The following is a 27,952-nucleotide window of genomic DNA, read 5'->3' on the forward strand; positions in this document are numbered from 1 at the left end:
GCACTGGAGCTGCGGGCAGAAGGAGATGCCAGCAGCCATCGACTGCACAGACACCAGGGCAGCACCCCCCACGCAGGAGGCTGCCCCAGGACCTGGCCCCGTGGGTGCCCTACCGATGCTGGACACAGCCAGCTCCCACAGACTCTGCCTGGCTCCCTGCTTGGCATCCTCGGCCAGGGAGGGCCTGGCGCGCAGCTCTGGGTAAGTGCAGGTGGCAGCTGCCTGCAGGGACCACTGGGCTGGGATTAGTGACCCGAGGGGGCTAAATTCTGTCCGGAAGCCTGTGGTCCTCCAGCCCCAGCCTCTCCCAGCAGGGGGCGCTGTGGGGAGCAGGGCAGAGCTCTGGTGGGGGGAGGAGCTCCTGGAGACTCCAGTCACAGCCTCTCCCAGCAGGGGGCGCTGTGGGGAGTGGGGCAGAGCTCTGGTGGGGGAGGAGCTCCTGGAGACTCCAGCCCCAGGCTCTCCCAGCAGAGGGCGCTGTGGGGAGTGGGGCAGGAGCTCTGGTGGGGGGAGGAGCTCCTGGATACGCCAGTCACAGCCTCTCCCAGCAGGGGGCGCTGTGGGGAGCAGGGCAGGAGCTCTGGTGGGGGGAGGAGCTCCTGGAGACTCCAGCCCCAGGCTCTCCCAGCAGGGGGCGCTGCAGGGGGCGCAGGCTGGGAGCCCCCTGGCAGCTCGGCCAGGGCAGATGTGGCGTTACGGTCTCTCACATGGTGCTAGGATTAGGGACTCGGTTATTGGCCCTCAGCACTCGTTACCCGCAGTGACCCGGTAACCCCGCAGCCCCCTTCACCCCCGCTAGGCAGTTCTGGGCACCGGGGCCAGGGCAGAGCGCCCACAGGATGCCCCCAGGCTGGCACCTTCCGCCCTGCAGATGGTGACTGCAGGGGCCCTTCGCCAGAGCCCTGTGCCCTGCCCACACACAGCCCCGTGACACCAACGCTGGGCAGAGGAGAGCACACAGGCAGCCACCTGTCCGGGGCCCTGGGGATCCACCTCTCCCCACACGCCGATTCCCTCGGCTCTCTCAGCCTGGCAGGCTGCTCCACTCACTCCCTGCTGTCTGGCCCGGGTTAGCCTGTGCAGAGAGGGGGCATGGCTGTGCCCACATGGGCACTGAGACAGTACGGGCCTGGCCTGGGAACAGGGTGAGTGTCTGCGCTCTGATCCCATGCCAGTGGCCACCCAGCCCTGCTCAGGGGAGTAAAGCCTCCAAGTGGGGCCGCTGGCGACCTGCAGGCCTGTCTGGCTGACCCACCTCTCTCTGCAGGGCTAAGGCATCACAGAGCGAGCCCAGGGACAAGGGGGGAGGGGGGGGCGATCACAGTCCAGGTGCTCCCCGGCCAGGAGAGGAATTCACCTGGCACAAAACGGGCACAGCTGGCACCAATGCCCAGCAGAGGCCAAGGTCTATGGCAAGCTGGCTCCCCTGGGTGTGAATGCCTGCCCCAGATGGGCACGCTAACTCCTTCCAGACACCAGGGCCACCAAGCTTTGTGCTGGCAGGAGCCTGGCCGGGGCAGAGGCATCTGGTGTCCAAGGAGCAGGTGTGGTCCCTTCGGCAGGAATGTGCCCCTTGGCCAGACGCAGCAGGGCACTAGCGGGGATTGAACCCATGACACGCAGCACCAAACCACTGGCGGCTGCAGCGCCAGCCCTTGGCTGAGTGACTAGCCGGCTGTGCTGGGGCCGGCCACTAGAGGGAGCCACGATCACACACCTGATCCCAGGCATTAGCCAAATCACATACGGCGCCTCCGCTGCCCGTGGGCCCCAGCGGAGCCGAGCCAGGTCAGAGCCGCACTGGCCAAGCCTGGCCTGGCCCCACCAGCACTGGCGAAGGGCCATGCACCATTCGCTAGTGCAGGGGGATGCCTGGGACACGCAGTCCCAGGGGAGGGCTGGTCACAGCCACGGGGCAGGCAGGCGCTGGCCTGGCCCTTGCTGAGGGGGAAGACCCACGGGAGGGCATTGCAAAGCCCTCTGCGCAGAGCAGAGCCCGGGGGCAAGGACTCAGCCCCCCCTAGAGCTGTAACGCCCCGAGTGTCCCCCAGGGGGCAGCATCTTCCCCTTGGTCGAAACAAGCATCAGGGATGCTGCGGGGGCCTTGGCCAGGAAGGATGCTCAGGCCAGTTGCAGGGGGCAGCTGGAGCGCCGAGCCTGGGGCCCCTGCCCTGTGCAGTGCTCTGGGGGAGGCAGGCGCGGTTCCGAGCCCCAGGGGCCGCAGACTCGGAGCTCCAGCCAGCCCTCTTGGGCTGCCACCCCCGGCTGCCTTTCGGCAACGTGCGGAGACACAAGCGGCCGTCTGAGGGGCTCAGAATTCCCTGCCCTGGGCAGCGCTGATGGCAAACCCAGCAGTGCCGGAGCTGAGGGCATCTCTCTGGCTCATTAACGAGTAACCCAAAGGGCCACCTTTGGACTCTGGTCAGGGAAGGGGAATTGGACCTTCGAGCCCTGGGCCGCCCCCCGAGGCGGGGCTTTCGTCAGCCCTGCAGGGACCCAGGCACCTTCCCCCCAGTCACAGCTCAGGCATTCCCAGCCCCTCTGTGTGCCGGAGCCCAGCGGTGGGATGGCGGCTGGGAGGAAGGTCCTGACTCTGGACTCTGTGAATCCGTGTGTCAAAGGCGCCAGGCTCCCCACGCTGGGGCCCCTGCTGGAGAGGGCCTCGGAAATCCAGCGACAGCTGGCGCAGGTGAGGGGGATTCTGGGAAAGCGTTCGGGGTATTCCTGGGGCTGCCGGGGCTCAGAGCATGGGGCAGTGTCCTGGGTCCTGGCTGCGGGCGCTGGCAGGGCGGGTCTCTGCTGAACAGTGGCTCCAGCACCGGCCTCCTGGACTGCCTGTTTGCTGCCTGCAGGGCCAGCCAGAGGGCGGCCTGTGGAACTGCCAGCGCCACTGCCCCCGGGCATCGAGCGTCCCGCAGCCCAGCCCTGCCCTGATGGGCTTTGGCAACCGGTTCTGTCAGTCACACCTGGGCAGGGCTAGCCCCTGGTCCCTGCTCTGTCCCTGGGCCGGCCCTGCAGGGCTCACGGGGCCAGGCCCCTGGTCCCTGCTCTGTCTCTGGGCCGGCCCTGCGGGGCTCACGGGGCCAGCCCCGGCTCCCTGCCCTGTCCCTGGGCCGGCCCTGGGGGGCTCACGGGGCCAGGCCCCGGCTCCCTGCCCTGTCCCTGGGCCGGCCCTGCAGGGCTCACGGGGCCAGCCCCGGCTCCCTGCCCTGTCCCTGGGCCGGCCCTGTGGGGCTCACGGGGCCAGGCCCCGGCTCCCTGCTCTGTCCCTGGGCCGGCCCTGCGGGGCTCACGGGGCCAGTCCCTGGCTCCCTGCCCTGTCACTGAACCGGCCCTGCAGGGCTCAAGGGGCCAGCCCCGGCTCCCTGCTCTGTCCCTGGGCCGGCCCTGCGGGGCTCACGGGGCCAGGCCCCGGCTCCCTGCTCTGTCACTGGGTCGGCCTTGCAGGGCTCATGGGGCCAGAGCCTGGCTCCCTGCCCTGTCACTGAGCCGGCCCTGCAGGGCTCACGGGGCCGGCCCCTGGCTCCCTGCCCTGTCACTGGGCCGGCCCTGCAGGGTTCACAGGGCCAGGCCCCGGCTCCCTGCCCTGTCACGGAGCCGGCCCTGCAGGGCTCACGGGGCCAGTCCCCAGCCCCCTGCCCTGTCACTGAGCCGGCCCTGCAGGGCTCACGGGGCCAGGCCCCAGCCCCCTGCCCTGTCACTGAGCCGGCCCTGCGGGGCTCACGGGGCCAGGCCCCGGCTCCCTGCCCTGTCACTGAGCCGGCCCTGCAGGGCTCACGGGGCCAGTCCCCAGCCCCCTGCCCTGTCACTGAGCCGGCCCTGCAGGGCTCACGGGGCCAGGCCCCAGCCCCCTGCCCTGTCACTGAGCCGGCCCTGCGGGGCTCACGGGGCCAGGCCCCGGCTCCCTGCCCTGTCACTGAGCCGGCCCTGCAGGGCTCACGGGGCCAGGCCCCAGCCCCCTGCCCTGTCACTGAGTCGGCCCTGCGGGGCTCACGGGGCCAGGCCCCGGCTCCCTGCCCTGTCACTGAGCCGGCCCTGCAGGGCTCATGGGGCCGGCCCCCAGCTCCCTGCCCTGTCACTGGGCCGGCCCTGCAGGGCTCATGGGGCCAGGCCCTGGCTCCCTGCCCTGTCACTGGGCCGGCCCTGCGGGGCTCACGGGGCCAGGCCCCGGCTCCCTGCCCTGTCACTGAGCCGGCCCTGCAGGGCTCACGGCTCCCTGGCCCGAGCCAGTCACACCTCCTCACATCCCCCCGTGGTGGGGGTGCTCCAGCCTGGCTGGCAGAAAGGGGCCGCAGGGCGAGGGTGAATGTGGGCCAGCCAACCTGTGCCAGAGCTGCCCACAGGGAGAAGGACAAAGGCAGCCTGTGCTGGGGAGCCCGTGCCCGGGGAAGGGGGGGAGGGGCCAGCTCTGTTAAGGATGGCTCAGAGCCCCCCCTTGGTGGGGGCATTTTGCTCTCTGCCCCAGGGAGAGGAGAAGCCCTTCCGGGAGGTTATCTGGTGCCACTCGGGGGACCCCCACGCTGCAGGCCAAAGACCCATCACCTTCCTACGCCAGGTGAGGAGCAAGGATCCCCCCTGCAGCCCCTGGGGAGAGCAGAGACCAGCAGGACCCTCTGGGATGCCCCCCACGTCCCTTCCTGCTGCACTCCGTGTGGGAGGGAGCAGCCGGCGGGAAAGCCCCTGCTGGGTTCCCCCCGCCCAGCTGCAATGCAGACAGCAGCCTCCCGCCCATCCCTGCCCCCGGTTCCATGCGGCGACCCCAGCAGCCCTCGGACCTGGGCCCCGGGGAGCTGCACAAACCCAGCGACCAGCAGCTCCTGCCCTGGGGAGACCCGCTGAAACAGCAAGACATGCAAAGGGCAAGAGGGGAAACTGAGGCCCACAGTCACCCAGCTGCAGAGCTCAGGGTCACCCTGAGCATGAGCTACCCCTACCTGTGTGAGCTACCACCCATGTCATTGAGTGTCTTTTTGAGTCCCCCCACGAGCACCCCACAGCACACACGTCCCCCTCTCTACGCCCCTGGCCTTCCTCTGCCAGCTTCCATGTGAGGATCACAACGCATGGGACAAGCCCTGGGGGGAAAGTCATCCCCGTGCGGAGACCCAGCCCCGTGTAAGTCTGCCCTCAGACTTGGGCTTGAGTGGTGGCCTTGTGCCAACCCCCCCCACACACCCACACACACACCAGTGCACTAGCCCTGGCAGGAAGGGGGAGTGAGCTCAGAGCCACGTGAGTCACATGGTGGAAGGACGGGGGCAGGAGACTAAGCCCAGATCTCATGACTCCCAGCCCTGGGCCCGACCCCCCGATCCTCTGCCTGACCCCAATGCCACAGCTTGTGCCTGTTCCTGTCTGCGAGATCGGAGAGGCCAGGAGAGCCCCCTGGCTGTCTCCACGGCCATCGGGGTTTACCCCTTAGTGGCTAATTGGGTCCTCGTTCATTGTATAGCCGACAGCAACCCCACTCGGGCAGCGGTTCAGGGACTGGGTTTGAGCGGTCAAGGGCCAGTACTAGAGGCATCCTCATAGCCCAGAGGTGGGCAAACTACGTCCGGTGGGCCACAACCGGCCCCCAGTACCCTCCTGCCCAGCCCCCGAGCTCCTGCCCTGAGAGGCTCGCCGCTCGCCCCCGGTCCCTCCCCCGCAGCCTCAGCTTGCCCCACCGCCGGCGCAATGCTCTGGGCAGAAGGGCTGTGAGCTCCTGGGGCAGGAGCCGGTGCTCTGTGCTGCACGGTGGCGGGGCTGGCTCCAGCCGGGTGGTGCAGCTGCCTATCCTGGTGCTCTGGGCGGCGCGGCTGTAGTGCCACCAGCCACCGGTGCTCCAGGCAGCGCAGTAAGGGGGCAGGGAGCGGGAGGGTTGGATAGAGGGCAGGGGAGTTCGGGGTGGTGGTCAGGGGGCGGGGGTGTGGATAGGGGTCGGGGCAGTCAGGGGACAGGGAGAAGGGGCGGTTGGATGGGGCAGGGGTCCCGGGGGGCAGTTAGGAAGGAGGGGGGGTTGGATGGGGTCAGGGAGAAGGGGCGGTTGGATGGGGCAGGGGTCCCGGGGGGCAGTCAGGAAGGAGGGGGGGTTGGATGGGGTCAGGGAGAAGGGGCGGTTGGATGGGGCAGGGGTCCCGGGGGGCAGTCAGGAAGGAGGGGGGGTTGGATGGGGTCAGGGAGAAGAGGTGGTTGGATGGGGAAGTCAGGAAGGAGAGGAGGAGTTGGAAGGGGCGGGGTGGTCAGGGGACAGGGGACAGGGGGGTTAGATGGGACAGGAGTCCCGGGGGGGGGCTGTCAGGGTGTGAGACGCGGGGGGGTCGGATAGGGAGCGGGGGCCCGGCCACGCCTGGCTGTTTGGGGAGGCACAGCCTCCCCTAACCGGCCCTCCATACAATTTTGGAAACCTGATGCGGCCCTCAGGCCTAAAAGTTTCCCCGCCCCTGCCATAGCCTGAGCAAACCCTCCCTTGGACGCCCTACTCTGGCCACTGGGCGGCGCTCACGCGCCACAGGGCGAGGGGCTGTGTGGCTTTTCAGCCGGCGCTGCGCTGCAGGTGCGCTGGGCAGGAGTTGGGATGGCTAGTGATCTCGACTGGGGCAAAGCCATGGGGCCAATCCGGACGGCCGCTGCCCTACGCCTAGCGGGATGCTACCCAAAGGTCACCCCCATCCAGCCGTGCACGGAGCCCCTCGGCAGGCACGCTCCCCTGCTGTGCTGTCCTCAGAGCATGGAGGGCGTAAGATCAGCTGTCCTGGAGCTGGCCGCAGCTCGGGCATCCCCTGCCGCCCTACAACAGGCCAGGCGCTGCGGCTTGCTGCCCCGTGGGGGGCCAGGGACTGATGCATGCCAGCCAGGGTTTGCAGCGACCCCCCGAACAGAGCAGGATGTATCAGCCATGGGGCAAGTCCTTAGGTCAGCAGCGAGCCGGTGAAGGGCTCCACCTCGCCAAGCTGCTGTCACTCGGTTCGGCACCGTCTCTGTCTGTCCGTCCCTGGGGGAGCTGCTGCAGCTCTTGTTCCCAGCTCACGGCCCTGGCTCTGCGGTCCTGCAGCCAGGTGGGGGAATCGCCTCCCTCCTGGCCCAGGCTCCCATTGGTTTCCCGGACCGGCGCTGGAGGGAGCTGGTCCTAGCCAGGCCCGAATGACCCATTGGTACCAGCCCAGACGCTTACCTCACGTGACCCCCTCACCCAGGAGCTTGGCCCAGGACCATTTCAGCCCTTAGCCACTGGGGAGCAAATCCCGTCGCGTGCAGCCCTGCCCTGCTTCAGTCCTACAGATCCGACAGACCGTTCCCAGCCCTCCCCACGCAATACTCTGCCATGGCAGGGGCTTCCTAGCCCCCAGCTGGGGGTGCCCGGATAACCTCACCATGGGGGAGGGGAGGGAATGGGGCACCTTTCGTGGGGGGGTAGCAGGGAGCTGGGTCCGGTCTAAGGGTTGAATGTCCCACCCTCCCTTGCTGGCTGATCCGCCCCTGATTGCAGGGGGCAGCTGCTTGGGAGGGCTGGGGGCTGAATGCAGGGAAAGGGGTGTTTGGCTATTGGGGCGCTGGGCTGTCAATCACCTTCGCTCCGTTCCACCCCGTGCGCTGACTGTCTCTGGGCTACGCCGTTACAGGTGGCTGCCATCTGCGCTTACCCAGAGCTGCTGCATGCTGACTCCATGCCACGGGACGCCAAGCAGCGAGCCAGCCGCATCCTGCAGGAGCTGCACAGCTCCAGCGCCGGTACCTGAGCACCGCAGCCTCCGTCGGGATAGACCTCGCCCTGGGAGCTGGGTCTCCCTGGAGTCGCTGCTGAAACCTTCAGAGAGAAGGGCCATTGGTGCCAGCTGTGGGGTGGGGGAGGCAGTGGACTGGGCCCCATCTGCGTTCCCCACTGGCCCATTGACTGGGGGGCCTTCTCCATGGCTGATCCAGTGAATTTTGCCTGTGGCGGTGGTGGGGGCTGCGTGGCACAGAGTGGGGCGCTCTGCCAGGACTGACTGGCTGACTGCCCCTGGTTCTGGGGGCAGAAGGAGAGGGAGGGTCCTTGCTCTTTGCAGTTAAGCGGCAGAGTCTGTCCCTGACGCTGGGCTGGGTCCTTCTCCCAAGGGGCGTATAACATGGAGTACGTCACCACCGCTGTCCCCCAGAGGGTGGCCCGCTACCTAGAGAGGAGAGACGGGGGCATCCGCTGTGACCCCAGGAACATCGTCATGTGCGGGGGCATCACCACGGCCATAGTGGTGAGTCCAGCATGAACCAGATCCAGCCTGGGGGAGCGGGGACTTGGACCAGCCAGCCCCACCGGCCGGGCAGCCTCCCCAGCCCCTGTGTCATTAACCCTTAGCCTGCCAGCCCTTGTCCTCCCTCGCCCCAGCGGTGTTGCGTGAGCCCGGAGCAGCCTGTGCTCTCTCTTCCTCCTCCAGGACTTCCTCTCCCTGGTGGTCAATGAGCAGGACCCCAGGAGGGCGGGCGTGCTGCTGCCAGTGCCCGGGCACCCTCTCTTTGCGGACGCCGTAGCACTGGCCGGTGCTATCGGGGTGCAGTACCACCTGGACGAGGAGGGCGGCTGGGCCCTGGACGTTGGGGAGATCAGGCGGGTGCTCGGCCAAGCCAGGGGACACTGCACCCCCAAAGTGCTCTGCGTCATCAACCCTGGATACCCGACGGGTGAGTCGGAGCGAGCGCCCCCTGCCCAACCCCGTCCTCATCAGCTCTCCTCCAGCGTGCCCCGAGATGCTGGGGAGCCGGCGGCTGACCCTGCCGTGGGCCCCGCAGGGAACGCGCCCGTGGGGATCTGCTGGGCTCTTCCCGTAACTGCTGCACCGTGGCACCCAGACGCCAGGGCCCTGGCTCACCCAGCACTGCCCCGCCCAGGAGGAGAGCCCAGTGGGGTCAGGGCCAGGAGCACGGGGCAGGAGATCACAGCCGGGGACGTGCCCAGGGCAGTCAATGCACAGACGCTCTCTGGGGCAGGACAGAGCTAGGAGAACAGGACACAGCTTCTGCCTCAGACACAGGCCCTTGGCGCAGAGGAGACCCCGTTCCCCGGCCTGCCTTGCCCAGGTGACGTATCAGCCAGAAGACAGAGGGGCAAGAAATGGTTGTAAAAGCTTTGTGGGGCAGGGGAGGGAGACTCAGCACCCAGCACCAGCAACACACCCTGCTGGCTGGCAGGAGGACCCGGGGGCAGGGGCTCTGGCTGGCAGGGGAAGCGGGTGGCAGCAGCCCCGGCTGGCAGTGGGAACTGGGCGGCAGGGGGAACTGGGCGGCAGGGAGAACTGGGCGGCAGTGGGAACTGGGCGGCAGTGGGAACTGGGCGGCAGGGAGAACTGGGCGGCAGTGGGAACTGGGCGGCAGGGGGAACTGGGCGGCAGAGGGAACTGGGCGGCAGTGGGAACTGGGCGGCAGGGGGAACTGGGCGGCAGGGAGAACTGGGCGGCAGGGGGAACTGGGCGGCAGGGAGAACTGGGCGGCAGTGGGAACTGGGCGGCAGGGGGAACTGGGCGGCAGAGGGAACTGGGCGGCAGGGGGAACTGGGCGGCAGAGGGAACTGGGCGGCAGGGGGAACTGGGCGGCAGTGGGAACTGGGCAGCAGTGGGAACTGGGCGGCAGGGAGAACTGGGCGGCAGGGTCCCAGCTGGCAGCTGAGGGGCAGAAGGGGTTCTCAGCAGGTAGCGTTGGCTGGAATGATCGGGACGGGAGCAGCCAGGCCAGGCTGGCAGGATGGCTCCACACCTGACTCAGTTTCGGCCTTGGCAGACCGGGCGACCCCACCCTCTGCCAGGGGGCTCCTGGATCTCGGCCTCCTCCCGGGTCACTGTGGGACGAGGCCAGGATCAAAGGGACCTGGAGGCCCCTCACCCACTCTGCTTGTGCCCGCAGGCCACGTGCTGAGCAGGAGACACATGCAGGATGTTCTTCAGTTGGCTGCCCAGGAGAGGCTGCTCCTGCTGGCGGATGAGGTGGGTGCCCGGCCGCCCCCGGGATCCGGTACCCTGGGGAGCTGGGAGAGCAGCCCTTAGCCACTGGCTGCATGTGGGGGGGTCCAACAAGAGGAGCTGGTGTTCAGCACCCTGCCCTGCCCTCCATCCCCAGAAGCACCCTGACCCCTCTCCATTGCTACCCGCACACTCCAGGGCACCCACCCGTACCCAGCTCCTAGGGCTCCGGGCAAAAGGCACCTACCCGTACCCAGCTCCTAGGGCTCAAGGCCACCCATACCCACTCAGACCCGTACCCAGCTCCTAGGGCCAGAGCCGTCCCTTGGGTAGGGCAAATCAGGGCAACCGCTCCGGGCGCTGTGCTTTGCGTGGCCCCACAGGCCGGTGCGATTGGCTGATGCGGTAGGTCCCGGAAGAGACGAATCCGTCACTTCTGTCCTGGACCCTGCACCCCGCTAGGGACGGCCCTGCCTAGGGCTCAGGGCGTTCTCTTCTGTGGGTTTTCAGGATCTTCTCCCAGTGAAAGAGCCTTACACAGTAATAGCCTTAACCTCTAGTTATTAACAATCACAAAAATAGAATGCACACGTTACGCACACAGTGCTCACCACTCCCAATGAGACAGATGAACTTTTGCTGCTGGCCAGTCTGGATCAGGTCATTCAGGGACTCCAGTTTCTGCCCGGTGTGATTGGCTTGGGGTTGTGTCCTGGAGTTGGTTCTAAAGAACTTCCCTTTGGACCCCAGTTTATATAGTGAAACCAGAGTCCTGCTTAGGTACACCTTAACCAATCATGTAACTAAAATATTACAAAATAATTCTTTGACCAATCGTAGCCCATTACAAAACAGCTCTTTAACCAATCATACCACCATATTAGTTGATTTACACCTTGCAAAATTAGTTATACAACAGACAAGAGCAATCAAAGAACCAGACAGAGACCATACAGATAAACACTAGAGAAGTGGGGCCCATAAAACCAAAAAAATAAAGACGTATAGATTTCACACCCACAGCTGTTGAGGAGTGAGTCCTTGCCAGACAGAATGCTGTCAAACAAAGTTTTCTTTTAACATTGACTTAAGAGATTCCTCGCTTATCTGGTGGTGGTGGGTACTGTTAGGAGGGGCACTTTCTGAACAGCATCATAGAATATCATGGTTGTAAGGGACCTCAGGAGGTATCTAGTCCCACCCCCTGCTCAAAGCAGGACCAACACCAATTAAATCATCTCAGCCAGGGCTTTGTCAAGCTTGACCTTAAAAACCTCTAAGGAAGGAGATTCCACCACCTCCCTAGGTAACCCATTCCAGTGCTTCACCACCCTCCTAGTGAAATAGTGTTTCCTAATATCCAACCTAAACCTCCCGCACTGCAACTTGAGACCATTGCTCCTTGTTCTGTCATCTGCCATCCCTGAGAACAGCCGAGCTCCATCCTCTTTGGAACCCCCCTTCAGGTAGTTGGAAGCAGCTATCAAATCCCCCCTCACTCTTCTCTTCTGCAGACTAAACAATCCCAGTTCCCTCAGCCTCTCCTCATAAGTCATGTGCTCCAGCCCCCTAATCATTTTCGTTGCCCTCCGCTGGACTCTCTCCAGTTTGCTCACACTATGGTAGGCCATTGTTTTAATATGGTTTAGATGGAATGCGGGAATGTGACTTTCTGCTTCTTGGCTCACGGCTGCTGCTCTCCTAACATGGCTGCAGACAAAGGCCTCAGACCTGACACCATCCTTGGTGGGCAGCACGCTGGGCTCCTTCCCCCTCCCCTCAGGCGTCAGCCTGATCCTCCTCTCTGTCCCGGCAGGTTCACCAGGACTGTGTGTTCACCCCGGACGCCCCCTTCCTCTCCTTTAAGCGGGTTCTGTGTGAGCTGGGCCCCGCAGTCTCCAGCGCGGTGCAGCTAATCTCCTTCTACTCCGTCTCCAAGGGCTTCGCCGCAGAGTGAGTGCACCCCCGGCTGCCAGGCCTGGAAATGCCCCTTCTCCCCCTGTGGATGCTCCAGATGGTGGGTCCTTCCTGACCCCTCTCTGAGATTATGGGGTTCATGTGCCCCTTCACCCTGGTGCCACCCCCAGGATTACAAGGGTATGGGCAGTTCCTGCCCCAGTACATACAAAATCATTGGCCTTTCTTTGGCATATGGACTGCGATGCCAGCTTGGAGGGCAGGTTGGTGACGCCAGTGAGGGAGTAGGCTCATGGTCAGCTCAGGGACACAGATTGCAAAACCAGTCAGGGACAAGTGCCATCTGGGGCAGAGCCCGTGATGCAGTTGTAATTGTTCTGGCTGTCAGTGCTGGCGTGCCCCAGACCCCTAGGGTGCCAGGTGTACCGCGACTCAGAGGCAAACACCGTAATCTCAGGGTCATGGGTTCAAGCCCCACGCTGGGCATTTGATCTTGATCTAGTTGGGGATTGGTCCTGCTTTGAGCAGGGGGTTGGACTAGATGACCTCCTGAGGTCCCTTCCAACCCTGATCTTCTATGATTCGTGTAGGTGCCAGCCCTGGGGGGTCCCAATAACACTCAGCTACATGGGGTGGGGAGTTGCAGATACCGTAGGTACAGAGGCTTGAACAGTGACAGCTCAAAGCAACTGCCTGTGGAGCTCCCAATCCTTGGAGCTGTGATCAGCCCAGCTGTTTGATATAAATCGCTCTCTGGTGGGGTGGGCGGAGCTGAGCCGGGAAGACTTGGTATAAAAAGTCACTTGCTGGGCAGACTCGGGAGCCACAGAGGCAGCGGACAGGGCATGTTAAAGGGAGCATGGGAGGCTTTCCTTCCTGGTTCAGCATGATGTGTGAAATGGAGATGGCCAGCGAGGGAAGGGATGGAACCCCTGCCTTGGACGTGCCACGTTCTCTCTCCAGGAGGGATTTTCTGTGCATGAGGTGCACCTTGGTGGCTGTGCTGGAAGAAAAGATTCTTGGACTGGAGGGGCAAGTTGAGACACTACTAAGAACCTGAGAAGCTGAGGAGTTCCTAGACAACCAGGTTCGGGGAACACCAATACCCCAGGTTCAAGGGAGATTGGAGCTGACCACAAAGGAATTGGTAGGAGAGGGAGTGAGAGAGGAGGCTTGGGTCTTGGTAACCACCAGAGGCAGGAGGTCATGGCAGCATTCTACACGGCTGGAGACAGATGAGGCTAGACAGACTGTGGCCCCAGAGAGAAGAGAAGCAGGAGGAATTCCACACAGCCAGACATTTCAAATGGATATCAGGGCCTCAGTGTGGAAACTCTCCAGACCCAGCAGGTCTAGGGGAACGGAGAGGTGTCTGGGACACATGTGGATGGCAGCTTGGTCCAACCTGTAAGAAAATCAAGCTTAATCATGAAGAGTTCTCCAACCATCCAAGGAAGACAGATGATCCTTGTTGGGGATTCAATACTCAGAAGAATCGAAAGAACGTTCTGCAAGGGACAAGCAGACAACAGGATGGTGTGCTGCCTTCCCGAAGCCAAGACTGGCTCAGCTTCTGAAGGCAATGGGCAAGGATCCACTGGTGATGGTTCACATCGGCACTAATGGTAGCTCACGGAAAGTAGATGACCTCAGGACACTCAGAGGCATGCTGAAGAAGAAGAATGTCCAAGCCATCTCTGAGATCCTTCCTGTCCCACAAGCAAAGGAAGACTGAAGGCAGAAGATTCTGGCCGTGAATCGCTGGCTAGGTAAGTGGTGTAGGGTGGAGGGTTTGGTTTTGTGGAGCACTGGTCCACCTTCCATGGGGAGAGGGGGCTGTATAGGTTGGATGGCCACCCCGTTCAGTAGAAGGGAGACCAACCTCCTCAGGAACAGGCTGGCTGGAGTGGTCAGGAAGGGGTTAAACTAATAGCAAAATGGGGGAGGGGGTAAAACTAGGGAAGCTCGGAGCGCTCAGCACAAAATCGCGATGTGGAGACCAAAATGAATCAAGGAGCCAAAGGACACGAAGAGAAGAAATTCTGGAATTGCCTCTACACCAATGCTAGGAGCCTGGGTGAGAGACAAGAGGAACTGGACTTGCTCACTGATGAATGTAAATGCGATCGAGTTGGTATTCCTGAAACCTGCTGGGCTGATTCCCATGCCTGGAGTGTGAAAGTGGATATTTATAACCTATTTAGGAAAGTACAAGTGGGCCAACAGGAAGGGGGAGTGGTACTGCATGTCAAAAATGGCACGATCTGTTTGTGAGTCATGGTTAACTCAGAAGAAAATGATCTTGAATGATTATGGATCAATGGCCTAACAGATGGGATACTAGCTGGTGTCTGCTACATGACATCAAATCACACTAGGGAACAGGATGACCTGCTCCTTACCCATCCATCTATAATGTAGGGGGAAAAAGGTGGGTGATCATGGGGGACTTCAATCTGAGTGACATATGCTGGAGATCTCATGCTGCCAGTACTAAAAGATTATCGGAATTTCTAAACGTTATAGATGACAATTTCCTAACTCAAAAAGTGTTGCAGCCAACAGGGGGAATTATTAGACCTTGTCCTAACAGATAAAGAGGAATCATAGAATCATAGAATATCAGGGCTGGAAGGGACTTCAGGAGGTCATCTAGTCCCACTCCCTGCCCAAAGCAAGACCAATCCCCAACTAAATCATCCCAGCCAGGGCTTTGTCAAACCTGACCTTAAAAACCTCTAAGGAAGGAGATTCCACCACCTCCCTAGGTAACCCAATCCAGTGCTTCACCACCCTCCTGGTGAAAAAGTTTTTCCTAATATCCAACCTAAACCTCCCCGACTGCAACATGAGACCATTGCTCCTTGTTCTGTCATCTGCCACCACTGAGAACATTCCAGATCCATCCTCTGTGGAACCCCCCTTTCAGGTAGTTGAAGGCTGCTATCAAATCCCCCCTCATTCTTCTCTTCTGCAGACTAAACAATCCCAGTTCCCTCAGTCTCTCCTCATAAGTCATGTGCTCCAGCCCCCTAATCATTTTTGTTGCCCTCCGCTGGAGTCTTTCCAATTTTTCCACATCCTTCTTGTAGTGTGGGGCCCAAAACTGGACACAGTACTCCAGATGAGGCCTCACCAATGCCGAATAGAGGTAGAAGGGCCCTGGCCAGTCCAGCCCCCTCTATCCAGGAGCCGCCCAGCTGTGCCCCAGGGCTCTGACACTCGGTGAGTGGGGTGCAGGGCTGGGCATGGCCCCTGGAGCTTACCTCTTCTCTGCTCTGGCAGGGGCGGTTTCCGGGCCGGCTTCTTTGAGCTTGTGAACATCGACCCAGCAATCATGAAACGCTTCTGCTCCTGGGGAATGTCCATCTATCCCCTGATCCTGGGCCAGGTCCTGCTGGATGCCCTGATGGAACCGCCACTGCCCGGGGAGCCCTCCTGCCGGACCTTCATGGCAGTGGGTGCTGCATGCCGCATGGCAGGGTGGGAGGGCTGGGGGAGTGGGGAGGGACACAGCTGCAGGGCGCAGGGAAAGGCGGGCAGGCTGGTCTGGGACTGGGGATGCAGCACCAGGGTGCAGGGGGAGAGGCAGAGACGCTAGGCAGAACATGCCACGGGTAGGTCCAGAGCACAGGTAAGGGGGGAGGGCACAGGTGGCTCCAGGGCACGGCAGGTGAAGAAGGAAGAGGGCATGGTGCTGAGGGTTGGCGCTGGGAACAGCCAACAGCTGGGGTGTGGCAGAGTCAGGGTGGCTCGAGGGACGCCAGAGTGGTGCCCAGCTCAGGAGGAAACAGTCTCCTCTGCTGCTGAGCTGAGCTCATCAGACAATGCTCGGCCTCGGCAGGTGTCGGTGAAAGAGCAGCTGGGGGCGGGCACAGCTCGAGGCTGCAGGCTAGTGGTTAGAGCAGCGTCTGACAGTCAGGGTCCGGGTTCTACTCCTCTCTCTAAGCGGGAGAGGAGTCTAGTGGTTAGAGCAAGGAGCAGGACTCCTGGGTTCTATTCCCAGAGGAGAACACCTACCTCCTGCACTCAGCACTATGGTTCTCTCTTTCGGTGGCTCCCAGGAGAAGCAGGCAGTGCTGAGCGACCTGGCCCACAAAGCGCAGCTGACCCAGGAGATCTTCAGCCAGGTGCCCGGGATCCGCTGTAACCCCGTGCAGGGCACCATGTACTCCTTCCCCAGGATCCAGATCCCAGCCAGGGCTGTGCAGGAGGCCCAGGTGAGAGCCGGGCATGGAGCAGCCCAGTGGTGCGTGGGGAGCAGGCAGGCCCAGCCCGGCCAAGAGCGTGGGGAGCGCCCCTCCTGATGCCCTTTTTTCCTCCTAGGCCCTCGGTCTGGAGCCTGATTTCTTCTTCTGTCAGAAGCTGCTGGAGGCGACGGGGATCGTACTGGCCCCAGGGAGCACCTTCGGGCAGCGCCGGGGCACCCACCACGTCAGGTACTGCAGGACGAGGAGTTTCATTTCAGTGACAGGAGACAGGGTTGGGGCAGGTGACAGAGGACGGGTGGGGTTTGATTAGGGTGACAGGGTGGGGTTCAGTGACAGGTGATGGGGTCAGGTTCAGTGATGGGTGGCGTTTGGTGATGGAGGTGTGGGGATGGGTGAGAAGGTGGGGTTGGGTGATGGGGTCAGGGTCAGAGATGGGTGTTGTTTGGTGATGGAGGTGTGGGGATGGGTGAGAAGGTTCGATTGGGTGATGGGGTCAGGTTCAGTGATGGGTGGCTTTTGGTGATGGATGCGTGGGGATGGGTGAGAAGGTGGAGTTGGGTGATGGGGTCAGGGTCAGAGATGGGTGTTGTTTGGTGATGGATGCGTGGGGATGGGTGAGAAGGTGGGGTTGGGTGATGGGGTCAGGGTCAGAGATGGGTGGTGTTTGGTGATGGATGCGTGGGGATGGGTGAGAAGGTGGGGTTGGGTGATGGGGTCAGGGTCAGAGATGGGTGTTGTTTGGTGATGGATGCGTGGGGATGGGTGAGAAGGTGGGGTTGGGTGATGGGGTCAGGGTCAGAGATGGGTGTTGTTTGGTGATGGATGCGTGGGGATGGGTGAGAAGGTGGGGTTGGGTGATGGGGTCAGGGTCAGAGATGGGTGGTGTTTGGTGATGGATGCGTGGGGATGGGTGAGAAAGTGGGGTAGGGAGATTGGGTCAGGGTCCGCGATGAGCTGGGTGATGGGTGACAAGGCAGTGTTGGGTGATGGGGTCAGTGTCAGAGATGGGTCAGGGGTTGGGTGATGGGTGGCAGGCATTGGGTGACGGGTCAGGATCAGTGACGGTTTGGGGGTTGGGTGATGGGGTGGGGTTTGGTGATGGGTTATGAATGAGCTCAGGCTGGCCTCACCCCTTGCCTGGTGCCTACAGCCAGGAAAGGGTAAAGACCCCTCATCACACCCATAACATGATCCTTTTCATAATCAGGCTTTCCCCATGAATCAGGCCCTGGGCCGCAGACTCCTGCAGAGCTGAGCCCTCCTGTATCCCTGCACCAGGGCCATTAGAGATGGAGGAGCACTGGCAGGGACCCGCCGGCCCATCTGCATCTAGGGCCAGGGCAGCAGTGCCCCCTACAGTAGAGTCCCAGGGCTCTGCCAGCTGAGGGTTCAGTGGCCCAGCGCTGAGGCTCTCAACCCTTCTCTTCAGAGGGTTGCTCAGGGAAGAACCCCCAGCCTAGGCAGGAGCGAGGGATCAGCCCAGCACCTTCTTCCCAGTGACCTTCCCTTCCCCTCCCAGGATGACGCTGCTGCCCCGAGTGGAGACGCTGAGGATTGTTTTACAAACCATTGCAGAGTTCCACTCCCAGTTCCAGCAGCGATATTCCTGAAGAGTGGGTGGGCGATGCCCAATGAATAAATGGAATTAATCACATTACAAGATCAACCAACAGAGGCCTCTGCAGATATAGGGTGGAGATGAAAGATAATCTAGGCATGGCACAACTCCTAAACAAATACTGCGCCTGAGTTTTTAATAACGGTAATGAAGAGCTCCCAGGTAGGGGCCGGGTGGCTAAAGGGAATAAGGATACGGAAGTCAAAATTACCACATCTGAGGTGGAATTAAAACTCAAACAGTTTAATGGGACTAAATTGGGAGCCTGGATAATCTCCATCCAAGAATATTAAAGGACCTGGCACATGAAATTGCAGGCCCAATAGCAAGGATTTTTAAATGTAACCCTTCTGCTCATCTAAGTTGGCAACAAGGGCCGGGTTCTGTATCTAGGGGTTCCGTTTCAATAACGCAATGCAAAACCGTCTCGAGCCCCCACCCAGTGACCTGGGACAATTACATACCACCCCCGGGCGCCTCTAAGAGGCAATACTTCCCCTCTCGCAAGCACGGAGTCTGAGTGTAGCAGAAAATGTTTAATAACATGAGGTAAATGACATCAGCATTAAATTGGAAAAAACACCACAAACAGGATTCCTAACACAAACCATGAGCAGAAGACCCACCCCAGCAAATTGGGCTGTGTCCTTTCCCTTTGGTTCTTGAATCCAGCAACCCAAAAATCACCCAGAGTCCCCAAAGTCCAACACCCCCAAAGTCTCTTGGGTCCAGCAACCACCCAAAGTCCCAAAAGTCCAACAACCCCCAAAGTCTCTGTCCCTGGTCAGTGCAGCCCCAGAGTAAAAGGGGGGCACACAGGGTGTTAAGGGGCACCTTACGTGATCCGAGGCCGACTGGCCATCTCTCCGTGGGGTTCCGCTGCAGCCTTCACCACAAGCCAGTCCACTTCCTGCTGTCCCACCAACTGCTCTGCTCTACGAGCTGCTCCGCTCCCCGACCTGTGAGCCGCTCCAGCTGTCCCCGCAAATGGCTCCGCTCTGCTCACCGACCTGTGAGCCACTCCAGCCATCCCCTCAAACAGCTCCGCTCGCCATTCCTTGGGCCGCTCCAACCATCCCCACAAGGCTCTGCGCCACTTGCTACTCTTCCAGCCATCCCCACAAACTGCTTAGCAATATAGCTTCAAGCTCCCCCTCTAGTTAACACAGCACTCAGTGATCTCAGCTCTTAGTAACTTTAGCTCTTTTGTGATTTCAGCTCATAGTAGGGGCAGCCCAGTGCTGGTGCACTATTGGCCCAAAGTGAATTCAGCTCAGCAGCCTGTAACTAGATTCCTAATAGAATCAAAGCTAGCTCTGACATTCAACAGTAGAGAGAGGAGATGGCACAATTAGTGTTTGAAGACAGCCCATACCATCAAGTACAAATACCTGTCCTCTACTTCTCTCAATTCACTGGGGTGTGGAACCCATGTCCCTTGTCTAGCAAGTGCTACTTAGGTGATGGTGAGACCCTCTGTCATAAAACAGTTTCATTGTCCTTGATTCACATAATCAGGGTAACAACACTTTATTCCTCCTGCCCCAATAACAGAGAAACTGGGGATCCCACCCCATCCAAAGTAACCACTATCAGTTGCTGTTGTTTCATGCCAGGCGGGTGGGTGTGCCTATGCAAACGAGATCAGCCCCTGAAGTTCTTTTCCACACTCGCCATAATTCACCACCAGATGTCAGGGTAGAGTTCATCCTAACTCTGCTTACAGAAGGAATCTGTAAACTCAGTAATAAAGAAACAAATCAACAGAGCCAGACGTGTACCCAGAAGCCTCCTGCTACAAGACAGGCCCAAAAAAGAAACCAACAGAACTCCACTGGCCATCACCTACAGTCCTCAGCTTAAACCTCTCCAACGCATCATCAGTGATCTACAACCCATCCTGGACAATGATCCCTCGCTTTCACAGACCTTGGGAGGCGGCCAGTCCTCGCCCACAGACAACCCGCCAACCTTAAGCATATTCTCACCAGCAACCACACATCGCACCATAACAACTCTAACTTAAGAACCAATCCATGCAACAAACCTCGATGCCAACTCTGCCCACATATCTACACCAGCAACACCATCACAGGATCTAACCATATCAGCTACATCACCGGCTCATTCACCTGCACTTCCACCAATGTTATATATGCCATCATATGCTAGCAATGCCCCTCTGCTATGTACATTGGCCAAACTGGACAGTCACTACGCAAGAGGATAAATGGACACAAGTCAGATATCAGGAATGGCAATATACAAAAACCTGGAGAACACTTCAACCTCCCTGGCCACACAATAGCAGATGTAAAGGTAGCCATCTTACAGCAAAAAAACTTCAGGACCAGACTCCAAAGAGAAACTGCTGAGCTCCAGTTCATTTGCAAATTTGACACCATCAGATCAGGATTAAACAAAGACTATGAATGGCTATCCAACTACAGAAGCAGTTTCTTCTCCCTTGGCGTTCACACCTCAACTGCTAGCAGAGCACCTCACCCTCCCTGATTGAACTAACCTCGTTATCTCCATACTGATTTATACCTGCCTCTGGAGATTTCCATTACTTGCATCTGAAGAAGTGAGGTTCTTACCCACGAAAGCTTATGCTCCCAATACTTCTGTTAGTCTTAAAGGTGCCACAGGACCCTCTGTTACTGTAAACTCAGTGTTTCTATCCTACGACTGGAGAATTGCTAATATAGTACCTAGTTTTAAGAGAGGGAAGAAAAATTATCCAGGAAACTACAGGCCTGTTAGTTTGACCTCAATAGTATGCAAGGTCTTGGAACAAATTTTGAAAGAGAAAGTAGTTAAGGACATAGAGGTAAATGGTAATTGGGATTAAATACAACACGTTTTTACAAAAGGTAGATCATGCCAGACCAACCTGATCTCCTTCTTTGAGAAGATAACTGATTTTTTTAGACAAAGGAAATGCAGTAGATCTAATCTACCTGGATTTCCATAAGGCATTTGATACAGTTCCACATGGGAAATTATTAGTTACATTAAAGAAGATGGGGATTAATTTGAGAACTGAAAGGTGGATAAAGGGGAGACTACAACCGGCCATACTGACAGGTGATCTGTCAGGCTGGAGGGAGACTACAACGGGAGTTCTTCAGGGATCGGTCTTGGGACCAATCATATTTCACATATTTTAATGTCCTTGTCACAAAAAGTGGGAGTTTGCTAATAAAATTTGCAGATGACACAAAGTTGGGAGGTATTGTCAGCACGGAGGGGGATCGCAATATCATACAAGAAGTCTGAATGACTTTGAAACCTGGAATAATAGCAATAGGATGAAATTTAATAGTGCAAAGTGCAAGGTCAGGCACTTAGGGACTAACAAGAATTTTTGCTATAAGCTTATCAGTTGGAAGTGACCGAGAAGGAGAAAGACCTGGGTGTGTTGGTTGATCACAAGATGATTATGAGCCGCCAATGTGAGGCGACCATGAAAAAGGCTAATGCAGTCCTAGGATGTAGCAGGCGAGGTGTTTCCAGTGGAGACAGGGAAGTGTTAGTGTCTTATACAAGACACTAGTGAGACCTCACCTGGAACACTGTGTGCAGCTCTGGTCTCCCACATTTAAGAAAGATGAATTCAAACTGGAACAGGTGCAGAGAAGGGCTACTAGGATGATCCGAGGAATGGCAAACCTACCTTATGAGAGGAGACTCAGAGCTTGGCTTGTTTTGCCTAACCAAAAGAAGGCCGAGGGGAGATCTGATTGCTCTCTGTAAATACATCAGAGGGATAAATACCAGGGAGGGAGAGGAGTAATTTACTTTAAGCACCAATGTGAACACAAGACCAAAGGGATATAAACTGGCCAGCAACAAGTTTAGGCTTGAAATTAGGTGAAGGTTTCTAACCATCAGAGGAGTGAAGTTCTGGAGCCACCTTCCAAGGGGAGCAGTGGGGGTAAAAATCCTAACTGGCTTCAAGACTGAGCTTGTTGAGTTTGTGGAGGGGATGGTATGACGGGGCTGCCTACAATGGCGTGTAGCCGATCTGTGACTGCTAGCAGCAAATAACTCCAATGACTGCTGATGGGATGCTAGGGCTCTGAATTGCTACAGAGATTCTTCCCCAGGTGTCTGGCTGGTGGGTCTTGCCTACATGCTCAGGGTCTAACTGGCAATATTTGGGGTCGGGAAGGAATTTCCCCCTGAGTCAGATTGGATTTTTCCCCTTCCTCTGAGCCACGGGTCACTTGCAGGTTTAAACGAGTGCAAATGGTGGATTTTCTGTAAGGTGTAGTCTTCAGATCATGATGTGAGGACGTCAGTAACTCAGCCAGAGGTTAGGGGTTTGTTCCAGGAGTGGGGGGGTGAGGTTCTGTGGCCTGCGATGTGCAGAAGGTCAGACTAGATGCTCATGCTGGTCCCTTCTGACCTTAAAGCCTATGAGTCTATAGAAAGTCAATGTCCCCTTTGGCCATTTGCCCACAGCAGAGTCACAGTACAAAGTGCCCCGAATGTCTATGTCTGCTCAGCAAACACGGCTCTGTGGGATAGCAGGAGGCTGGGGATAGGACTGAGGGCTCGGCCGAGCTGTGGGGGGGACACCAGGATGATGACAGCAGACTTACATCAAACTGTTACTACGGGAACTTGGCCGTACTCCTCCACACATTAATAGTCACCCCGTGGCCCAGGCTCAGGGCTGGGCACCACTCTGTTGCCGCTGCCTGGCTCACGATCACTGTGCACAATATAGGGGTGAAATTCAGAACGGCTGCAATCCCAGTGCCACCAGTGGAGTTGTGCCCAATTGCACCCGCCTGGAATCTGGCCCCATATCAGCTGTCAGCTCTGCTCTTCCACCCTCCTGGGGCTCCTCAGGGTCAGAGGTGTCCCAGAAGGGCCCAAGCACCTGCAGAGTTTGTGGATGGACAGGCCAAAGCCAGCCCCGCTCTGCTGATGGCCCAGGGCTAGCAGTGACAGCAGGGCAGCTGGAGTTCGGGGGAGGGCTGTGAAGGAGCGTTGGGTTCATAGGTGCCAACTCTGGGGGTGCTCCAGGGCTGGAGCACCTATGGGGAAAAAATGATGGGTGCTGAGCAGCCCCCAACAGCCCCCTATCAGCACCTCCCCCTCCCACTAGCGCCTCCTGCTCGCTGGCAGACCCCGCTGGTCAGCGCTTCCCCCTCCCTCCCCACGCCTCCCACCCACCACAAACAGCTGTTTTGCGGCATGCAGGAGGCTGGGGGGGGGAGAGGGAGGAGTGAGAACGCGGTGTGCTCGGGGGAGGGGCGGAACGGGGCAGGAAGAGGCAGGGCGGGGGTGGCGCAGGGGTGGGAAGAGGTGGGGCATGGGCAGGGCAGGGGTGTGGCCTCGAGGGAAGGGGTGGAGTGGGGCCATGGCCTGGGGCGGAGCCAGGGGTCAAGCACAATGGAAAGTTGGCACCCGTGGTTGAACTGATAGAGGAATGGACTCCCAGGTTGGGAGAAGGGGCAGGGGAGCCAGAGAGCGGGTTGTACTCAGAGGGGGGAGCAGGCTGGGAAATGGGCAGTGGGCGTTGGGAGGAGGGAAGGGCTGGAAGCAGCAGCAGAACTGCTGGATTAAAAGCCATCTGGGGTTTGGAGCCGAGGCCCCTCTGGCTCGTGTGGGATCAGAACCACGTGGCCTGCAGGGGCAGGGAAGGGGAGGGGAGATATGGGTGATGGAGACAAACGACAGGAGAGATGCAGCAAGGGACCAGTAGAGTTTATTAGGGGACAGCGGCTTATTCCACATCAACCCCCTCTTCCCTTGCCCCCAGCACAGGGAGAGGTGCTTCCTCTCTCCATGGACTGTGTCACTCCCGCTTTCTAGCACGTATCTCCCAACTGGGTGCCGTAGACCTCGACCTCACACAGGGTGAGATACTCCGCCCTGCCCGGGATGGTGAGTCTGACCTAGTGGCCCTTCAGCTGAGGGATCCTGGTGCGGTGTCAGTGATGGTCCCGCAGCTGCAAAGAGCAGAAGACAAGAGCGAGAGGCTGAGATTAGGGGGCACAGGCGAGTTGGCAGCAGGACGGACGACCCTTTAACTCTGAGCCTGCGGAGGCCAAAGCACGGAGTGAATGACAGACTGTAAGAGACGGGGTGTGTCCCTGTTCCCGTCACAACCCAACTCCGACTACAAATAAGGTTCACATTTCATCAGTCAGGGTCATTAACTGCTGGAGCAGATTACTGAGGGACACAATCGATTCTCCTTCTCTTGCAGTCTTTAGATCAAGACTGGACGTCTGTCTAAAAGATACACTGCAGCTCACACTAAAATTATGGGCTCAGGGTAGAAAAAAATGGTTACTTACCTCTCCTAACTGTTGTTCTTGGTGATGTGTTGCACATGTCTGCACATGGTCTGGTCCTTTCAATATAAAATGCCAGAGCCTGCCTGATGTCCAAGGAGAGCCAGCTCTGCTCCTCCCTAGTGGCTTGAGGTTTAGGGTAGAAGACTGGCAGAAAGACCGGCTGGCTATAATGGAATTGGGACACAACCTTTGGACGGAATTTAGGGTGCGGCCAAAGCTGTACCTTGTCCTTAAAGAAATCTGTATAGGATGGTTCCACCATAAGGGCCCAAAGTTCTGAAAAGTAATCGCCACCAGAAAGGCTGTCTTGTCTTCCATGAGAGATGTAGGAGTGAGCATGTCTCCATGGCTTCCAACGGCAGCCCCGTCAGTTTTGAGGGGCCGAGGTTCAAATCCCATGGAGGGAGTGGTTCACTCACTTGAGGGAATGCCCTCGCCAGACCTTTGAGGAAGCGAGTTACCATTTCATGTGAGAACACCGACCTATTGTCGACCTTCGGGCGGAATGCTGAAATGGCTGCCACGTGGACCTTTATGGAGGAAAGGGCTAGGCCCTGTTCCTTCAAAGATAGGAGGTAGTTCAGGATAAGCTGGACCAAAGAATGCATTGGTGGGACCTCACGACCAGACAACCAGAGAGAAAAACGTTTCCAGCTTTGCACAGTGAGCCGTCCTCGTGGAAGCCTTCCTACTGCCCAGGAGAACTTTTCGGACCTGCTCTGAACAAGCCTGCTCATTGGGACTCAGCCATGAAGATACCAGGCCATTAGATGGAGAGAGCTGAGATTTGAGTGGAGCAACTGACTGTGGTCCTGTGAGATCAGATCTGGGTACAGTGGAAGCTCGATCGGGGTCTTGCGAGAGAGGCGAACGCGTGAGGTGTACCGATGCTGTCTGGGCCACGCTGGAGCTATCAGAGTGACCCGAGCCCGGTCCTGTTTGATCTTTGTTAGCAGCTTGTGAACCAGCGGAACGGGCGGAAAGGCGTAGAGCAGGTGATGCAGCCAATTCAGCAGAAACACGTCTGTTATCGAACCCGGACTGTGGCCCCTCAGGGAGCAGAACTGCTGGTTTTTTCAGTTGGAATGCGTGGCAAATAGAGAAAGCCTCACACGCGGAAGATGCTCCGTGCGACATCCGGACACAGGGACCATCCGCGGTGAACGGAGGAGGACCTGCTGAGGCGGTCCACAAGCTGATTCTGCACCCCTGGTAGAAATGAAGCTTCGATTGTGACCGAACATGCGATGTAGAACTCGCATAGGCGAACTGCTTCCCGACACAGAGGGAAAGAACGAGCGTCACCCTGTCTGTTGATGTAGTACATGGCTGATGTATTGTCCGTGAGGACTGAGCTGCTGTCTACGCAATACGAGGCAAGAATGCTTAGCATGTGAGAGACTGCCCTGAGCTCTCTGACATTGATGCGGAGTGCCAGCTCCTCTACGGACCAGCACCCCTGAGTCTTGAGCACCCCCAGGTGGGCTCCCCAACCCAGCGCTGATGCATCAGAGACCAAGTGCGCAGGCGGTTGAGGTTTTGTGAAGGGAATCTCTTCGCAGACTACCCAACCGTCTACCCACCATGATAGGGAGCTGAGGATGTGTGTCAGCACCATAACCACTCTGTCCAAGGGGTGTCTAGAGGGACCGTACGTCATGGGCAGCCAGGCCTGGAGAGGTCTGAGTCTCAGCCTCGCGTGACGAACCACAGACATGCACAATGCCATGGGGCTGAGAAGGTTCAAGCATGTTCTGACCATCATGATAGGATGGGCCTGCACATAACGAACTAGCTCTGAAATAACCCGGAAGTGATCCTCTGGGAGAAGGGCCTTCACCAGCTGGGAGTCGAAGACTGCCCCAGTGAACTCTATTCTCTGAGTAGGGACTAGTGTTGACTTCTGTATGTTGATAAGAAGGCCCACTGACTGGAAGGTTGTTTGGATGAGGGCAATGTCCAATTTCACTTGCTCACGAGACCTGCCCTTGATTAGCCTGTTGTCGAGGTATGGGAATACGTGGACTCCTCTTCTCCTTAGAAGGGCTGCTACCACTGACACACATTTGGTGAAGACTCTCAGTACTGCTGAAAGGCCGAATGGCAGGGGCGCAAATTGGTAGTGCCCCTTGTTTACCACGAATCTCGAAAATTTTCTGTGGCCATTAAAAATTGAATATGGAAGTATGTGTCCTTTAAGTCAAGGGTGGCATACCAATCCCCTGAATCCAAAGACAGGATAATCAATCCCAAAGAGACCATGCAGACCTCAACCTCTTGAAAAACCAGTTGAGATGACGCAGGTCTAGAATAGGCGTACGACCTCCCTTGGCCTTGGGTATCTGAAAATAACGGGAGTAGAATGCTCTTCCCTAGATGTGGTGGAACCTCTTCCACAGCTCCCATCCTGAGGAGGGATTGAACTTTTTACTCCAGCAGAAGCTTGTGAGAAGGGTGCCTGAAAAGAGATGGGGAAGCGGGGTGGGAGGGTGGGGTGGAGGTGAATTGGAGGGTGCAGCCAACCTCCACTGTGTTTATGATCCAGATGTTGGAAGTGACCCATTTCCAGGCCTTGAGGAAATGGGAAAGACAGTTGGAAAAAATAGGGGTATCTGAATCCTGGGAAAGTAGAATTGGAATGCTGTCCTCAACAAACCCATCAAAACAAGTGCTTTAGGCCCCCCCCTTCCCCCCCCACTGAGAAGGAGGAAGGTGGATGTGGCCTGTGCCAAGAGCTTCTATTCCTTCATCTGCTCTGGTCATATCTCTGGTGAGGATAAAAGTGACCAAATTGCTGTGGCCTATATGGTCTACTGGGCTGAAACTGGGACTGCAAACCCAGGGACTTCAGAATTGCTTTAGTGTCCGAGGAGCCTGGCATCAATTTGTTCAGAAAAAAGCGAGGGCCCCTCGAACGGCAGGTCTTGCATTGCTTGCTGGACGTCTTGCGGGAACCGTGATGCTTGCAGCCATGAGCTCCTGTGCATAGGGACTGCCGTGGCCATAGATCTGGCCACTGAGTCTGCGGCGTCAAGGGATGACTGTAAGGAAGCTCTGGCATGTGTCTTGTCCTCATCTACCAGACGTAAGAACTCCAGATGGTTTGTCGTTAAACTTTGTCATCCCTTCCCATATGTTGTAAGTCATAGAGAGTCAGCAATGCCTGCTGGGTTGCTCTGCTCAGCTGGAGTCCTCCCGTAGCATAGGTCTTCCTTCCCAGAAGGTCCATCTTTTTCGACTCGTTTGGCTTTGGAGTCGATCCTTTATTGCCTTGACAGTCTTTCTCCTTAGCAGCCACCACAATGAGACCCCTAGGCGCGAAGGGTGAGAAAATAGAAACTCCCATCCCTTGGCCGGCACAAAGTACTTTCTCTCAGGTCTCTTGGCCATGGGAGGGATGTGTGACACTGCACCCCATATTCTTCATAGAAATATTATTATGATATGATTATAACATAATCATAATGCATTTTATGCAAGTCGGGTCATGTCAGATATCACTGGAAAGGTTATGATTTACTGAATATGCTTATCCTATTTGTATGCATGTATCGTTATAGAAGTTAGGAATATTGACTATGTATCTGTATTACAAAGGTGTTTACACATGGGGAACGCCCACTAGACAAAAGGCTCCCAGTTTAGATGGCTGTCTGGGAAGGGCCCATTCAAGTTAATGAACCATTAGGGAGAACAATAGGCCTTAGAAGAAGCTTATTGCCCATGAGGGGTGGGGAGAAAGCCTTCCTGGGGATGCTACAAACAGCCTCTGACTCATGGCTGCTGTGACACTACAGGGACATGTGATCAGGTCACCTGGTGCTGGTCTCCATCTTGGGATATCAGTGTTTTTCCACTGGCTGGCATGGGAACCAAGCTCTGAAACAAAGGGTTCCCGCCATATGCAAAAGCTACATAAGGCAGGGGAGTGACATCATCATGGTTCTTCACTGACTCCCCACCCAAAGAGACTCCTGG

At 58.2% G+C, this 27,952-nt stretch overlaps 2 protein-coding genes across 7 annotated transcripts in view; one reads left to right on the forward strand and one right to left on the reverse strand.

The window, feature by feature from the left end:
* Positions 1–2,466: 2,466 nt before the first annotated feature.
* Positions 2,467–20,312, forward strand: LOC128831457 (alanine aminotransferase 2-like). Of its 6 annotated transcripts, none has more exons than XM_054017867.1 (11): positions 2,467–2,689; positions 4,427–4,555; positions 7,602–7,710; positions 8,077–8,210; positions 8,394–8,637; positions 9,853–9,932; positions 11,725–11,861; positions 15,111–15,282; positions 15,890–16,045; positions 16,152–16,264; positions 18,873–20,312. In XM_054017867.1, exons 1-11 carry the CDS (start codon positions 2,567–2,569, stop codon positions 18,877–18,879), a joined length of 1,404 nt encoding a protein of 467 aa, XP_053873842.1. In that variant the 5' UTR covers positions 2,467–2,566; the 3' UTR covers positions 18,880–20,312. The 6 variants fall into 6 exon arrangements, with proteins under 6 accessions (XP_053873842.1, XP_053873841.1, XP_053873838.1 ...); XM_054017866.1 differs by having other exon boundaries at positions 19,381–20,312; XM_054017863.1 differs by lacking the exon at positions 18,873–20,312 and adding an exon at positions 17,556–17,690.
* Positions 20,313–23,048: 2,736 nt separating this feature from the next.
* Positions 23,049–27,952, reverse strand: part of LOC128832903 (uncharacterized) — a 125,661-nt gene continuing 120,757 nt past the window's right edge. Inside the window, exon 16 of the mRNA XM_054020606.1 lies at positions 23,049–23,623. Coding sequence (XP_053876581.1) covers positions 23,523–23,623 — 101 coding nt within the window. The 3' untranslated portion in view covers positions 23,049–23,522. The remainder of the gene's footprint in view (positions 23,624–27,952) is intronic.

The sequence above is a fragment of the Malaclemys terrapin genome, chromosome 2, assembly GCF_027887155.1.
Source record: "Malaclemys terrapin pileata isolate rMalTer1 chromosome 2, rMalTer1.hap1, whole genome shotgun sequence".
Classification (NCBI taxonomy): domain Eukaryota; kingdom Metazoa; phylum Chordata; order Testudines; family Emydidae; genus Malaclemys; species Malaclemys terrapin.

Coding starts and splice junctions, on each gene's coding strand:
- LOC128831457 (XM_054017863.1), top strand. CDS start 2,567: ATGGCGGCTGGGAGGAAGGTCCTGACTCTGGACTCTGTGAATCCGTGT. Junction 7,711..8,076: donor GCTGCACAGCTCCAGCGCCG/GTACCTGAGCAC, acceptor CCTTCTCCCAAG/GGGCGTATAACATGGAGTAC. Junction 16,265..17,555: donor CGGGGCACCCACCACGTCAG/GTACTGCAGGAC, acceptor TTCCCCTCCCAG/GATGACGCTGCTGCCCCGAG.